The 16,551-nt window shown below is 52.4% G+C and overlaps 1 protein-coding gene across 1 annotated transcript in view; it reads right to left on the minus strand.

Annotated features, from left to right (window-relative positions):
* The window catches only part of TMEM63B (transmembrane protein 63B), a 16,555-nt gene extending 5,839 nt beyond the window's left edge, over nucleotides 1–10,716 (minus strand). The window contains exons 1-12 of the mRNA XM_010142692.1: nucleotides 10,540–10,716; nucleotides 9,864–9,943; nucleotides 8,069–8,107; nucleotides 4,486–4,576; nucleotides 3,648–3,685; nucleotides 2,741–2,883; nucleotides 2,419–2,470; nucleotides 2,027–2,135; nucleotides 1,425–1,495; nucleotides 562–642; nucleotides 297–420; nucleotides 73–206 (exon numbers count right to left, since the gene is read on the minus strand). Of these exons, the coding sequence (XP_010140994.1) occupies nucleotides 73–206; nucleotides 297–420; nucleotides 562–642; nucleotides 1,425–1,495; nucleotides 2,027–2,135; nucleotides 2,419–2,470; nucleotides 2,741–2,883; nucleotides 3,648–3,685; nucleotides 4,486–4,576; nucleotides 8,069–8,107; nucleotides 9,864–9,943; nucleotides 10,540–10,716 (1,139 nt within the window). The remainder of the gene's footprint in view (nucleotides 1–72; nucleotides 207–296; nucleotides 421–561; nucleotides 643–1,424; nucleotides 1,496–2,026; nucleotides 2,136–2,418; nucleotides 2,471–2,740; nucleotides 2,884–3,647; nucleotides 3,686–4,485; nucleotides 4,577–8,068; nucleotides 8,108–9,863; nucleotides 9,944–10,539) is intronic.
* Between the last annotated feature and the right edge of the window lie 5,835 nt (nucleotides 10,717–16,551).

Raw genomic sequence — 16,551 nt, forward strand, 5'->3', positions numbered from 1 at the left:
GCATTCCTCTGATTTAAGGTGAGAGCTGGGACAGGTCACCTTCCTGGGGAGGACAGGACCTTTTGCACTCACATGGCTGTGATGGTCTCATTGTGGAAGGTGACAAAGGCCATCCCCAGAGGCTTTTCATTGACCTTCTCCTTCTCCCGCTTGTAGTCATCTTTGAGCTTCTCCTCCAACTTGGTATAGTACTCGATGGCTTCCACCTGGCCAGGAAGGACAGATGTCAGAGCAGAAACCTGGGGACTGAAGGCCCCATGTGCCCCACTGCCTAACACCTCCAGCTTTCTCCTCACCTCCTCACAGCCCCTGATGACACAGCAGCACAGGTGGCCACAGGGTTTGGGATTGATCATGGATGGGGTATTCTCCTTGGTCTGCAGGTTGGTAAAGTAGATTCGTCCCCGCTCAGCCTTCTTCCTGAAAGAGGAGGGCAGAAGAGAAGGAAGGAAGGAAGGAAGGAAGGAAAGAGGGTGGTTCAGAAAAACTCCTGGGGCATCAAGCTTGAGGGAGAGCCTGCAGCATCACCCAACCTGCCTTGTGTCCCAAACCAGGGGTTACCTCTCTGCATCGAGGAACATCAGCCGGGCCACATCATAGCAGGGACGGGCTTCCAGGACAGTGCAGTTGGCATAGGCCTCCCTGTGGATAGGAAGCACCAACTCGTCACACCCAGCATCAAAGATTGAACCCTCAGGCAAACCCCACGTGTCTGCAACTTCCATCCTGCCCTGGGCAGAGCACCATGATCCACAGTAAGAGCTCTCTGTCCCTTATAGCAGAAGTAACTTCTGGGGCAAATGCTACATTCTCCAGGCTCTGGCATGAGAAACTTCTTTGGATTTATGCCCTGTGGCAGCAACAAACCCCTCTGACCCCACACATGCTCTCTACCTTTATGGGCCACAGGGCTTGGGGTTGGAAAGAGGCGGAAGGGTTCCCAAAGGGTACAAAGCATTTCTCCTCTCTTCTAAACATGGCCCTGACAGCGTGTTCACTGAGGTCCTGATAGAAGAGAAATTCAGGGTTTTTTTGTCAAAAAGAAAAATACGCTTTCCTACAAGGACTGTAATCAGGACAGAAGCAGCAGCACGACATCCCATAGTCACTGCCTGAGTGCCTCTTGCCTGCACTTCCTCTCTAAACTTGACTATGTGTTAGGACAGGCCCTATCCAGTCCCTACAACACTGAGCCCCTAAGGCTCCACAAGAGATAGCCGGGCATCTCTCAATCAAGGACACTCCACATTCCGATAAAAGTTTGTGCAGAAGAGTAACAGTGAGATGCCCAAAATAAGTGTTGACTGATTTTGACCAGCTTTCTGCTCTCCAAGTTTTATTGCCATTCCAGGTAACACTAGCGCTACCCCAATAAAACCAACCCTGTTACAGAACAGCCTTTAATTAGGCACAGTGAGACTCACTCAAAATGCTTCTTGATCTTCTCTGGCTCAGCATATTTCGAGATGCCATTGATGAATAGCGTTCGCTTAACCTGGAAGGAATGAAGGCAGGAGGAAAAAAAGGAGATGGCACGTAGATGGGATGGTGGGGAAGACCAGATCGCAGCAAAATCCCACAAGGCCCAAGTCAGCAACAGGAACAGACAGCCCTGTCACTTCTAGCACCCAGGACTTCCACTCTCCTGTGCTAGCTGTGGGCATCCTGCATCCTGGTGCGCTGCGGATTGAGAGGCTGGGGTCTTACACTGCAGCTGCCTGAACAGTAACAGGGAGTACCCTTCCAAAACGAACGCAGCAAAAGCAACTGGAGCAACCCCTGAGGAAAGCATGGGGTTGTCCCCATATGTTCATCCAGCGCGGGCCTCTCCTGTTTCCCCGCAGGCAGTCAGGGCGGCTGCTCTAAAGGAAATCTGCCTTTGGCCAGGCAGAATAAAAGAACAGCCAAAGCAAGATAGCCCCAAATTGCCATGGGAAGTAGGGTGCTTGGCTCTCTCTCCAAGGCCCCTGACGTGATAGAAGGGCACAGGAAAATGTCCCTGGGAGAGCGGCCAGGTCCTGCTCACCAAGTCATCCTCTTTGTAGTGCATCTTGGAGGTGTGCCGGCGCATGCTGTACACTGTCAGCAGCAGGTACAGGAAGGCGAAAGACGTGTGCAGCCACAGCAGGTTATTCCTGTCACAAGGGAGACCACAAAGGTCAATGCAAGGTTGCCACTACAAGTCTGTGTACGGCTGGTTGGGCCCTGAGGGCACTGGGGCCATGAGCAGCATAACCGGCACGGCATCCACATGCCCTACAACCAACTTCCAAGCTGAGGTGCCGGAGTGGGGACAGTAGCCTCACCACAACAGCAGAAATGCAACCTTCAAGGAGGTGAGGCTCTGCAGCAAGTGAACATTTAGAAAATAACCCCCTGAGGGCCTCAATTATCCATCCCACCCCTGCCCACACATACCCAGAATTCAGGTTAGCGATAGTTGTCCTCCCAAAGCTGTAGGCGTTGTTTTCTAGAGAGAAAGGGGCAGACACAAGCACATTCAGTAACACTAAGTGTCACAGAGCACCACTGGGGTGAGCTATGGCAGGAATCTCACCTACAGAACACCCCAAAACCCAGGGTGTCCAGGATGACACTCTGGATGCACCACACTCAAAGCGGGATAGCAGTCAGGGTTTGTCTGTATTAGTCCTGTCCTGACCTCCACTGCTCCCCAGTGGTCTGGGACATGCTGTTGAAAGCAGCTTCCCCAGCTGAGCCAAAGGCTCCCTGCTCTCACCTAGCAGGTCCCCTGAGAAGTTGACAGGTAACACGATGCCCACGGACAGCACACCCACGGCCACCAGCAGCCCGATGATGTGCCTCTGGAAGGACAGGTAGTGCACTGCATCACCCCCGCACTTGTCTCTGATCTCGTCATCCCTGCCGGGGAGAGAAAGGCTGTCAAGCATCTTCTACATTCCCTCGAGTGCTGGAGAAAAGCACAGGGTCATGGCTACCCTCCTGGTCTGAGCCCACACAGCACCCCTGGTTCTGCCCCACAGAGCTGCAGCCAGGCCACAGGGCGGGGAGCCCAGCACCCAGCCTTGAACCAGCCTGGGCAGAAACCTGGCCATGCAATACTCACTGCTGCCCCTGCCCTCTGCAACCCAGGACAGAGCGCTGGACACAGGCAAACCCCACCTCACACCCTTCTGTTGGACCTTGCCTCCCGTGTTGAGATCCAGGATGGCTGGCACCATCCCACAGCACTCTGAAGCCAAGAAGTGCTTAGACTATTCCTGAGCATCATCAAGCTGAGGATATTTCTCTGCATCCTTCAGTCCCTGCTTCGTAACCACTGCTTGGACAGCATTGGCCCTAGCAGGAGTGCCAGGGAGAGGAGCATCTCTGCAGAGCAGCGGTCAGCATTTCTGAGAGTGTACGGAGGCAGGGGAGACCTGGGCTGGGTGTCATCCTCTGTCACAGACTCAACGTGTGACCTTAGTTTTGACTATAGGACTCCTGATCTAGTCCTGTCTTTGCTCATCCTCTCCACAGGACACACTTTGCTTGTGCTCTTCACAGAAGGGACTGCAGCAAGGGCATCAACTTCACACAGCTGTACCGCGCTGGGCGTCCCAACGCCCTGTACTGTCTCTCCCCCTTCCCCACGTGGGTCTCCATGCAGGTCCTGGGGCACTTACTTTATCCTGAAGATGGCTGTCAGCCAGGAGCAGAAACCCTATGCAGAAAGAAGACAGGAGGGTCTCACATCACTCTCTGTTCCCTTATCCCTGCTCCTTCCTTCAAAGGCTCAGGGGACCAGGCTGGTGTCCTTGCGCCTCCTCAGACTTGGATCAGGAGGGAACAGACGATGAGCACCCAGACACACAGAGCCACAGATGGGCTAAGGTGAAGGAGGTGACAGTGCCACTCCATGGGGCACCACACAGGCTGGACTCTGCCACGTAGCTGTGCCCTACCAACTGGCAACTCAACCTCCCAGGTGACCCATAGGCTCCCGGCCAGCATAGAAGCTCTCCACAGTCTAGGGACACCCAGAAAATTCACCATACAGATACTTTGGCCATCATCCTGGACAAGAGGAACTCTGCAGGGACTGGAAAGGCAGCCTGGGCTGAGCCAGTGTTTTGCAAAGGACACTTGGGGAAGAACATTTCCTGGGAGCTTCTCCACCCATCCATCCCACTATTACCCCACCAAACTGTGCCTCTCCTTTAGAAGGCAAAACAGCAGTAGGTGGACAGCAGGAGAAGATGGCAAGTATTGCTTGTAATGTTGAGATGATAGGTTGGACAGATGTTGTTAAGCCACAGGGATGTTCAGCCTACTTAAGCACACATCTAGACACCACACAGTTATGTCTCCTTGAGCTCTATACCATGATCACACACTACAAGGCGTGGGATTTAAGGCCCAGGGATGGACAAACAGTGTTTCTTCTGAAGAGCCCTTGGTTCAGACAAGCTATGGGCTCCTGGCCACTCAAAGGCAAGGTGTTTGACTCTTGCTGCTACTCACGTTGTCCCTCTGGTCAAAGTCCACAGAGCTGGAAACAGAGGTGAGGCGCTCGTAGCGGTCGTGGTTGTCGGAGTGCAGGGCGGAGGCTACACTAAAATGACAAGTGGGAGGGAGAAAGTTAGAAGATGCAAGGAGGCATCCTGGCCAGGAACCAAGAGCACCCAGAAGATCAGAAGTTAGTTCAGTCAGTTTGCCCCAGATGAGACGGAGAGAGGCAAGATCAGAGAGCAGAGGTAACAGTAAGCAGAGAACCCTTCTCAGTCGGCACCCTGAGCCCAGTGACCCCCACAGGCTTAGCTCTGGATGCTACTCGCTCAGCACCTGCAGAGAGGCACCTGCATCGTGCAGCAGACCCTGTGAGGAGGGACTGGCAGCAGCTGCCATGGAGGAGAGATGAAGTTTGTTTAGTACAAAGCTTAAAGAGAGGACAGTGAGAACCAGAGGGTGCCCTTTGGCTCTGGTGCAGCTTCGAGGTGGCAGCCCCTGCAATCTGGAGAGGCACTGCCAGCAGCTCCTGTCCTGGAGGGCTTCACTTCCCCTTCTCAGGGAAGAGAAAGGCCAGGAGTCTGGTGGGCTGTATCCCACTACACCAGTGCTCCCCCCCCTTAGTGTAGGGACACCTAAGAGGAGGAGGAACACAGCTGAGCTTGCTCCCCACCCTCAGCTGTGCCTCCTGCTGGGAAATCCCTCCAGCAGGAGCAGGGCAGACAGGTTGAAGTGAATGACCACAGGCTGCAGAATATGAAAGCATGAGAGAGGAATGTCCCAGGTGGCTTTACTCCAGGTGCAGGCAGAGACCTAGATGAAGAACCTGCAGCAGAAGCATCCAAGGCAGACAATAGCCCCCACTGTGAGTGGAGGCAGAAGGCAGCTGGCAAAGGAAACAAGAAAATGGTCCAGAGACCTAAATTAAATAGCACTTGCAAGATGACAACAGCAGGTTGGGACCCTGGAGGTGCAAGAAGAGATACGGCTGATCTGAAGGCTAGAAGCAAAGGGAAAAAAACCAGATGAAAACATGGTCTCCCTGTAACCAGCACAGGTTCAAGGAAGATCAGATGGAGGACAGAGAAGCAGCATCTGAGAGATAAGTATTAGAGATGTGGTGGAAGGAGTAGTATGGGAAGGAAAACAAGCAGAAACCCTCATGACCCTGCCAAAGGAAAGAGGATGGGACATGTGGCCTCCCTCAGAACAGAGCAGCACCTGCTGAGTCCTTGACTAGAAGCAACTGAAAGAGGGGAAAGAAGATTAGCTGAAGGTCATGGGATTACAGTAGAGCAGATTAGACAGTGATATGCAGCCTTGTGACTGTGCACCCCAACACACTGCTCTGCTGAGGGACAGACAGAACTTCAACCAAGGTTTCAGAGCTTCAACCCTTTAAAATGCCAGAGGCCCTGCAGCTGGGCACAAGGAGCGAAGGTGAATTTCTGCTGTCCACAGCCCCAAGAACCCATTATGACAACAACGTGCTTTTGACTATTCAGCGCTGGAAAAGCAGAGGGCAGAGCAGCTCGGGAGAGAACAACTGAGAAGACAGGCATGCTATGACCAGGCTAACTCAGCCCCATTCCAGGAGATGCACAGATGATAATCAGAATGACCGGCAATGCTGAGAAGACAGAGGAGGCCAAACTTTGCCAAAGATGGGAAGCTAAAAAGGGAGCTCCAACAGCACCTGCACTAGGTTTGCTTTTCAAAGCAAACCACTAACAAAGCACGTAGGTGGGGGCAAGGTTGCTCTAAACCACAAGATTAAGGTGGGACCCTGCCCTCTGCTCCAGGTTTGGTGTAGCCCTGACAAAGGACGACATCCGAGGCATGGCTAGCCTCAGGCCAAGGGAATCACGGGCTCCAGCAGGAGAGGCCAGACATGCTGTGTAAAGGGCTTGCTGTGGCACAAGGTGTCTGCGTGTGCGGCAAGCCCCACGGAGCTCTAATCACTGCCCTTACACACAAAGGTGTGGGTACGTTGCCGCAGCCTTGAAGTGCAGACCGAGTCACCAATTTAGAGTGCCAATGGCTACCACAAACCCTGGCAAAGGGTAGAACGAGGGCCCTGCAGGTTCTCAGGCAAAGGTACACCTCAGAGAAAGATGCCCTCTTGCACCAAGAGCTGTACACTCAAGGGCTGGGAGCATCAGGTGGCATACACGTGTCCTTAACCCACCACCTGCCACTGTGCCCCAGCACACAGAACATCTGGGATGGGAAGGTGTCATCAGCCTTGGCGGAGCGCAGCCAAGACAAAGTTTTCTTGCTGAGCTCCACAGACTTTTTAAAGCTTCTGGCTACCACCACTGTCCCAGCTCAAGCAGTAGGGTTGGGGTGGGGCAGTGCGTCAGCAGAGAGCTCCAGCAAGCTCAGATGAAGAACGGGAGCAGGAATAGGTATCCTCCTGGAGAGAGACAAGCATTGTGACGATAACGGAGGTGGCCATTCTGAAAAGCCTCAGAGCATAACAGCTCTGCTACCTCTGCCTCACTCCCCCCTTCAGAGCGTTAGAAGTGAAGAGTTGTGAGAAACACCTGAAGCAGGGCCAAGCACTGGTGGAGCACACAAGCATGAGCAAGGCCCCCCCACCCCGTGCCATGCACCACAGCTACCACCACCTCTGTTTTCACAACTCCAATTGCCCTACTCCCTTGGGGGCAAGGAGCGACTACAAATATAGGAGCATCCTTGTACCCTCTCAAGGCAGTAGCAGTGGCAGGCTCCTGCTTTGCAAGTGGTGGAGTATGACCAGTGCGGTTGCAGCTTGCTGCCCTGGTCTCAGACTGTCAGCCACCAGCTGACCATCTTCTCTGCAGCCAGTCAGAAGGGCATGGGGGATGCTCTTTTTTTAGGCCTAAAAGGAGCCAGAAAGAGGAAAGAGCAGGGAGGGAGGGCTCATGGCAGTGCATAATGAGCAATGCGAGGTCAAGGTGCTGGAGGATGCTCTAGGCAGGGCTGAGGCAGGAAGTTTGCTTCTGCAAGGAAGAAAAGTGCTTCCTCACTGGGTGTGCTGCCAGCTGGGGATAAGTGGCAAGGGACAAGGGCCAACACGCCCTTGTCCCAGAAGTCTCATGGGGTAACAGAAAAAGAGAGAAGTCTTGCAACTGCCTATCAGATACTCTTTGTGCACCCGGCTGCCCTCGTGGCTGCATGGGAGCAGCCCTCGTGGCACCCTGGCACAAGAGAGACCAGGCAAAGGAAGCTCCCCTGCACCTGGGTGAACCCAAGCATGCTGTGAGCTCAGACAAGCAGGTTTATTTTCTCCATCACTAGGCAGAATAGCTGAGCATGGGCAGGGTAGGTGATATCCCTCCACCTTGCACGGACTGGTAGCTCCTCAGCACTGCTGCCCTCAGGGAGCATTTAAAGGCTGTTAGGGGAAAACCAGCGTGCATCCAACTGTGATAGTGGCTGACACAAAGGAGAGGGAAATATAAGAGCACAAATCCACGGAGAGGCACAAATCCAAGCCCAAACTCCAAGAGACTTAGGTTAGTTCAAAAGCAAGACAGAAAACCATAAGGAAAAAAAAGAGAGTGCGAGCAAGAAAGAGAGAAGAAATGAGACCCTGAAAAAAATGACATACTATTCCCGCTCCTCTCGCTCCATCTGCCAGCGTCGGCGCCTGAGGGCACAAACATAAAAGGAGAGGTTACAACCACAGGAGCAGGTGCTGGGTCTCCTCTATGAGAAATCTGCCAATGGTCAGGCTGGAGAAGACCTTCCTTCCAGACCTTCCCAGTGCTGCCCCAAACCACAACACCCCAGAACCCCCTCTGTCCCAGGGGCACAGCGCTTTGTTGCCAACTAAGGGGAAGCTGGCTCTACTGGGATAGTGGCCTGGCTCCACACCATGGGTAGCCCAGGGAGCTTCTGAGGGATGGGGACAGGCAGGACAGCCCGTCAGTGCTGTGCAGCTGCCACCTGAGTTTCCCTTCCAAGCCTCTCCTTCCCACCTAGGCAGCCAACACACTTAGACCCCCACCCTCCCAAAATGCTCTTCCCACCCTGTAGATGGGCTGAGCAGCAGAGGCTCCTCCCTGGAATCCCAGTCCTGATGATCCACAGCCCCTACCACAGCCATGCTGTCCTTCTCCCTGTACTTAACACCTCTCCCTCGCCAAACAGTTGGCATCCCTCTGCCTTTCTGCCTACAGCCACAGCTCCCACTCCTTTGCACCCAAGGTGCTTGAGCATCACCTCCTAGAAGGGGAAGCCCTCTCTCCCCACTGCCAGAGCTGTGCAGTCCCTGTGGCTACAGCTAGGGTCCAAATAACTTAACCCTGAGGAGCTACTGTTCTCCCCAGTGAGGTCTCATCTGGCTGTTCCCTTCTCTCTGCTTTCCCCCCCAAGGGCCCTGTGCTGCTGATTTCCCTAGCCAGGCCAGTAAAGGAGGAGCAGAGATGCTACAGGGACTGTGCTGCTTATCTAATGCTATCCAGAACTGCTTATCTAAACCAGGAGAGCTCCTGGTTCAGTGCTTGAAGAAAACAACTCTTACTTTTCCCATTGTCATGCAGAGAACACTAAAGAGCAGCTTGCTGGAACCTACATTGCCAAAGAAACCAAAGAGGCTCAAGTTCAGCCCCATCCAAGCCTTTGGGCACGATGTGCTTGTGGAGCTATCAGGAAGAACCACCAATCTTCAGAGGCCCCACTTTGTCTCCAGCACATGACACAGTGCCATGGGCACAGTGAGCTACCCCTGGAGAGAGAACTATCCGCCCAATCCCTCTAGCTCAATCAAGGAACATTCTTTGCCCAACACTGGAAGAAAATAATTGTTGTCCTTCCTGCTGCTGACAGCAAAAATGAGAATAGCTCTGCTGTGGAGCTGCCATCCCCAACACGCCTCAGCTTTTGCAACAGACACTGTAGCCCGCAAATGCATTGGGCGGAAAGGATCCATACCCAGACTGACTTGTCAGCATCCGGGATGCAAGCTCAACTCACAGTAGCACAGCAGTACCACACCTGGAAATGCAACCTACTGCTTTCAAGCACTCTTGACAAGAGCTGCATCCAGCAGAGCCACAAAGACACTTCCAGAGGCTTAACAAAGCCTTCACTGTGGCGGCCCTCACCCTTCCTGCGACCTCTTTTCCTCTATCCTCTCTCCATCTGCTGTTCCTCTGTAAGGGTGCCTGCACACCTCTGTAACTGTAGGGACCAAAAGTGATAGAGCCATCAGGGACCACTCCTTGTGTTGGGAAAAGGATGCTGTAACAAAAAAAGCTGGTAAATGGGGATTCTTCCTGTTCCTGGAGCTCAGGGGATACAACTGGCATGCTCCTCCCCAGTTGCCACTGCCACACAGAAGGGGATTTAGCAAAGAAGGGTACCACTCATGCAGTGTGTTCCTGCCCCTCTCCCACGCTTACCTGTCAGCATCAGTCACCAGGGCCAGGCGTCCGTAGTCCCAAGCAACTTTACGCAAAATTGAGAAGACAAACAACAGTGCCTGGAAGAGAGCAAAGGAGGAGCTGCGAGATGAGGCACTGCCCAGCTCTGTCTTTGTCCTCTGTGTGCAGAGACACAAACAGGGTGGATAGGAGGGGACTGGGCTGCTCAGCTAACAGCACACTGGGACCGCACAAGTTTCCCCTTGTTAAAAATCAAGATTATCTGGGTGGCTGTGGGAGGCAGAGGCCCAGGATGCAACACACAGGATCAAAAGGCCCTCAGGTCCCAAGAAAGCAAGATTATGGCTACAGCATCTGTCGTCCTGCAGTTCCTAAGGAGGAACAAGGAAAGTGTTCAGGTGGGTAAAGCTGCAGGAACTTTGCACTGTAAGCAGGCATTTTGGGATGCAGGACTGACCTAACTTGATCCATGTCCTTAGAAAAATCTGCAATGCCCTTCTATGGGCTCAGTGGAGCCACTGCTGCCTTAACTCCAGTGAGACTAAGCCCACAGTGGCTAAGAGACATGAACAGGGCCATAAAATCAGCCATCAGTGAAGTTCGGGATGACATTTGGGGCCCTGAACTCTAACCACAGTCCTTCCTTCAATTTAATTAGGGGAGAAGGTGCTGAAGCAACAGTAGATAGACTTACAAGAAAGCACATAAAGTCGAGGGCTAGGACGGTGGGCACCCCACCAAAGGGCAGCCCCTGCAGCACAGTGCTGCGGATGCGGGCGCTGTAGCAGTAGTCCTTGGTGCTGTTGTTGCATGTGGAGGCTTTGCAGGTAGCCCCTGCTGAGCCCAGGGTAGCGATCACGTAGGGAAGCATCTCTACAGCTTCATCGTCTTCCCTGGGGAAAGGAGAGAAAGGCCTGGTTAGACACACCCCAGCTAGGCGACTGCACAGCCCTGCTGGAGTCAGGGGTCAACCTTGCCTACCAGCTCAGGCTTCTCTGCACTACGTGATTTCCCTGGGAACCAGCATACAAGGACAAGGTCATCTGGAGAAGCCTGCTGAGTTTGGGATGTGCTGGAAAAGCCTGGGTGCTTCGGCAGCTGTAATCCCACCACGCACCATCTCAGAGCTCCCCTACTCTCACACCATTCAGGTGCATCTCTTTCTCATAGACTACTCCTGTTCCTGAGGACATAGTATCTCACCCTTTCCCCTCAGCAGGGAGAATGTTTAGGTATAGCAAAGAACGAAAGATTGGGGAGGTGGGCACATGAAGTCACATCTGGATGATGGAAAAACTGCTATGTAACAGTTGTCGCATCATGATCCCACAATTTCCTTTGCCTGGCATCTTGCCATTAGCTTTATTACGCTGAATCACCATCCTCTGGCTCAGTGCGGGCCTCAGCCTCCAGGGCACTCATCAGGGGCTGGTTACACCCCCTGCTTCTTTTATTTCCTTCCTCTGACTGGACAGAAGGCAGAGAGAAGGCTTAAGCTCTACTATTTAGCTGGTCAAATATTCTATTTATTTCAGTCCCCTCCTCAAATTGCTACAAGACCCACAGCTGGGCTGGGGTCAACATCACTGCCTGGACACAGAGAGATCTTCCTCCTGTACAGAGCAGCTCCATTGGAAAAATCAGAGAAGACATGCTAGCAATCAATAAATGCTAATTGAGCATCAACAGCATTGTCTAGAAACAACAAACTGACAGCATAAACACAACTGCTTCGTGGAACAGGGGAAGAGAAAACCCCATCAGCTGCAGAAGGAAACAACAATAACAGATGGGAAGATTTACCCAGGCTCCTGATCTCTGAACCACCTCTCTCATCTAGCACCCACCAAACACCCCAAGTCCACCACCACCACCACGTATCGTGCAGAACGGCTGGCTGGCACAGCATCACTTCTGGGCAGTGCTCAGGGGCTGCCTACCCAAGCCCAGAAATGCCATCCTGGTGAGCTGGGCTAAAGAGCCATCACTTGCCCACAGCACAAAAAAGACACCACCGTTACCCTGTGCTGGTTTTTGCCTCTTGTTCCAGAGATGCCCACTGCTACCAGCCCCGCCCTTCCAGCTCCTTCAAGAGCAGCTTACTGGAACCTACATTGCCACACTGGATGGTGGCATTAGCAAACAGGAAACAGGACTCTTCCCTCCAGTTTACAGGTATAACCTGGCAATCTCCTGCCAGGCTGCAATTTTTAAAAACGCTGGCTGCATAATGACCACCAAAGTGTTTGCTGTGGTGTCCTAGGGAGCGTGGCTTCAAAGCGATCCCTCCTGGCCCAGCCAGCACAGATGCACAGCTGCACACCAGCTGAGGCACTGATGACAAAGAGCACCACAACAAGCAAAAGCTCATCTGGCTACAGGCTTTGAGGGAGGTCAGTCAAACTAGAAAAGCCACCAAGCAGCCTGTTAAGAGATGTTCACAGGTACAGAGCTGGAGCGGGGCTGCCGGGAGCAGAAAAGGGAGTGGGAAAGCAGGAGATGAAAACCAAGCCATGAGATCACTGTTGGGATCCAATTAGGGAGCCAGTCAGGATAATTCACCCTGGATGAATTAACAAGGGGCTTGGAAGTTCCAGGGGACCGATGGGAAGAAATGATGGGACTAAAGGGAAGTCGCATGCTTTGGAATGTGAGCAATTATACTCCTCTGTTTTTAACCTCTGAAGTGTCAGCTTAGGTGGGTTATAGAGGAATACCTCTTATTCCTCTTTTTGGGAATCTTGTAAACTTTCAGGTCGTAAGTGGTATCTCGCAGCAATGAGTTCAACACGTGGAGTAAAAGATTACAATCCCACTGCAACTCCACAGCCTTCCTTTCTCCTTGCACAGTGAGAAAAGGCAAAGAATAAAAGCCTTTGCTTTTTCCAGACTTACTAAGCTCACTACTATTAAGTACCTCCTTCTTCCCATCACACAAGGTATCTTCCAGCTCTAACCTCCCTCACCACACGTCCCCAGTATAGCCTCTCTTTTGACCCCATGGAAAGGTGGCTAGAACCGCATACAGTACCCTGGGTGGCGAAACGACCCTGACTGCCAGAACAGCATCCTGATGCTCTCTGCAGCTCTCCTTACGCTACTCTTGGTGCAGCTGAGCAGGGTTTACTTTTCTGATGGCATCTTTGCACATTGAGGAAAAGCATCTCTGTAATCGAGCTGCAGTGCTGCTGCCCTGAGTAGCCACTGTAATTTAGAAGCCAGCCACGCCCCAGAACAAATAATTCCTTCCAATACACTAGCTGCACGCTTCTCAGGACCCGCTTTATTACCTCACACACTTCGCTTCCCACGGAGTCACTTTGCAGTCGCTTCATCTGGACAAATCTGAATGACTCCAGGGTACTGGCAGATTTTAGGTACCTTCATGCACATTATCTTTTCTGGGTCATTATTAGTGAAGAAGCCTATCCCTCTGCTCTTGTCACACTGAAATTGCTCATTCATTCCTAGGCTTTGTCTGTGGACTCTCAGCCAGTTTTATTCAGGACTCTACATCTCCTCTAGTTTTCTTAACAGTCTTTTGTGAGGAATTTGTGAGGTTTTCTGAACATCCAAGCAAGTTACACAAGACAGATAAATATTACCTATTATTTTACCAAACCGCTGAAAGACTTGCTTGTTGCAGAGACCAAACTCTTCACCTCATTCCTGCATGTTTTATAGCCCCATTTTCCATTTGTCTTTCTAAAAGAAACAAGGCTCATACGCTCACATTGCCCACAACCCTATTGTAATCGTTATTTATACAAATCATGTGTTCAAAACTTCGCAAGCCTATGGGTAATTTAAGACACGTTTCACAGAGACAGGTCCCAGAGATGTAATCTTTTCCTTAAGTCTATAGGATGGACTGGAGATAACCCTTTCCAGCCTCTCCAGTAACCCAGTAATGGAAAAGCTGTGAGATATGCCCAAGGCTTACACTGTCTCTTAATCGGTTGAGGCTGGCAGCACAGAGGCAGCCAGCACCATTCTTAGGTATGCAACCTTCTGCTTAGCCGGTAAGCAGAAGAAGGGGCTCCCCATGGAGACACAGGTACTTCAGGTGTCTGGGAATGTTTGGAAATCTGGCAGGGATGTCTGGGATGCTTCTGCCCTTCCAGCTCCCCCAGCTGCAGGCACACCAAGCAGCAGGCTAGAAGTGACCTGCTGCTACATCACTTCAAGTCAGACCCACCAAGGTACCCAGATTCTTCTGGGGTTACAACCAGATGAATTAGATGACTAAGAAAAAGCCCAGTGACCATCTCTGCAGGCTCAATCAACAGTGCCTATCTAGTGTCCTTCACCCCAAGAACTTTCCCAAGAGCCTATCGGTGGAGCTGGGAGCTCAGTCTTAGACGGCGGCTCAGGGGACCCTCTGTTCCCACCTTCAACCAACCGACCTGCTGCAATGCGTCTCGTGCTGCAAGGCGCAGGGCTGGTCCCAGAGGCAGCCAACATTGCATGCAGTGTTTTAAGGAAAGCACAGGCAGGGAGGAAAGGGTGGTGCTTCTTGCAGTGCAGCCATGTACTTCCCAATTCTGAAAGGAAATCCACTCCAGCAGCGTGGGAGGGAAAAGGGAACTTCTCCAGCAAAAACTGCCCACCCACCCCAAATAGCCACATGATGGCCTGCCTCCACCCAAGGCAGGATGGCTTTGCGAAGCTTTCTGTTCAGATCCCACCGCCTGCTTCTGGGTGCCTCCTTACACCTACGTTGCCACTGCAGAGGCCCTGTGAGCGCACAGGCTGTGTCACACTGGGATGTAGTACCACAACTCTCCTTCCCTTTGTGAGCTGTAGGACAGGGTGAGCTTGGCTCTGCATGGGCTGAAATACTAGTATCAGCACGAGCTCCTGGACGTAAAGAAAGTCAAGGTGCAGGGTCCTGGTGGGAAGCTGTTGCAAAGTCAGGGGTGGTGAGAAGCACTCTGAGGTATCCAGGCCCTTTCCTGACTGCAAGCATGGCTTCCCACCACAGCACGCAGCAGGGTCAAGGAGGCAGGACATCAAATGAGATGCCCTGGAGCCTTTCTTTTCCAGCACTCTCTGCGCTTAATGCTGACTTCCTCAAAACAGCAAGGACAGCATAGAAAGACTTGCCAAAAGGCATTTTCAGCTCTTATTCAGCAATACTAGACTCCATTGCCTCTCTCTGAGTGGGAAGGGGAAGGGAGGAACAGCAGCCCCCTGGTTTCCACCATCCCCAGAGAAGCCTGCTCCCTGCCCCATACCACAGCCTCTATATCACCATCAGGCCTGTCATGTCCACAATGCCTTATGTTTCTACCCCCATGCATCAGGAGCAGAGGCATCCTGCTTCCTACCTGAAGTCCATAAAGCACATCCCACCAGGCACTGAGAACGCACAGGCTCTAGCCCAGCTCCTGCCTGCTAAGCCCTTTTGTCTTTGGCCTCCAGGTCACCATGGCTCTTAGATGAGCATCCACATAGGCACCAAGCGAGCCTCAATGCTCTCACCCGTCCACTACAAATGAAAAGAGGGAAGAGGTGGCATGAAGCCAGGAAGGCCAGGATGACATGCCTTGGCCCTTCCATGGCTGCGCCTCAGCCGGTAGAGTGTGTATCAGGATGCTTGCAGAATCATCCCACAGTCTGGGCAGGGAGCGACACCCAGCAGAGGCCCTTGCAGGGCAGGGGAACAGGAGGCACCCGTTGAAGAAGCCGCCTGACCTGAACTCTGCTGTGGCACAGTGTGGCTGGGGTATGCAATAAAAACAGCACTCCAGGCCCTCCCAAAAGGAGCACTTCTTACTCTACTCACCAAGTCACTCTGAAGTCTCTGCCCCTCACACACAGTGCTTGCACCCTCTGCTAAACCCTGGCACCAGAAGGACAGAAGAAAGAGAAATAACTCTGCCAGGACTCAGACAGGAGTGATGCAGAAGCTGGACAGGTGGCTCGCAGGCAGACCGATGCACCAACACGGGCAAGTGTCTAGCTGTGTTCTCCCAGCCACAACTCTGATGTCAGCCAGAAATGAGGAGGTGGCCTGAGAAACACCTGCAGAAAAATATAAATCAATAAAGCATATGCCTGTGCTTGCAGCCCGAATGACGTAAGCACACGAGCTACGTTCATTTGTTTTCTCTCTGGTAAATGTTAATAACCTCATCTGTAATCAGAAAAGTGAGACTGGGCCCTGGTAGAGGTACATTCATTTATGGAAATGTGACAGGCTGAGGGCACAGAGACAGGCAGCCAGGTATCAGCATGTCTGATGTTAGGATAACAGAGACTTCCTGGTTAGAAAAGAAAATGAAACAAAACCCAAACAACTTCAAATTTGCTAAATCTCTAGGACATTCTGGCAGGTTAGGTACATTTTGGTTCCTGGCCCCAGGAGTGCAGTACCTTGCAGACCTGGTCCTCTGGGGTGCCCTCGGTCTCCCAAACGTGGTAAGCAACCCCTGTTGTGATGCCAAAGACCTGAGCCCCTGCCTGCTAGGGCAGCACGGACCTGCCTTCACTGGGTACTTGAGGACCCTCATGCAGCAGCTGGTATCCAAGGCTGATGGACCCTTTTCACTCCGCAAACCTAGGTTACCCTGCACCTCAGTGGTGAAGGCCAGCAGAGCTCTGTGCAAACTGTTTATAGCCATGAACAGACCACAGGAAGAACAATCCAACTCTTGGTGAGCAAGCAGGGAAAAGCCTTAGGAGAAGTGAGGAAAGGGGGGGC

Source organism: Buceros rhinoceros, unplaced genomic scaffold, assembly GCF_000710305.1.
Source record: "Buceros rhinoceros silvestris isolate BGI_N320 unplaced genomic scaffold, ASM71030v1 scaffold13510, whole genome shotgun sequence".
NCBI lineage: Eukaryota > Metazoa > Chordata > Aves > Bucerotiformes > Bucerotidae > Buceros > Buceros rhinoceros.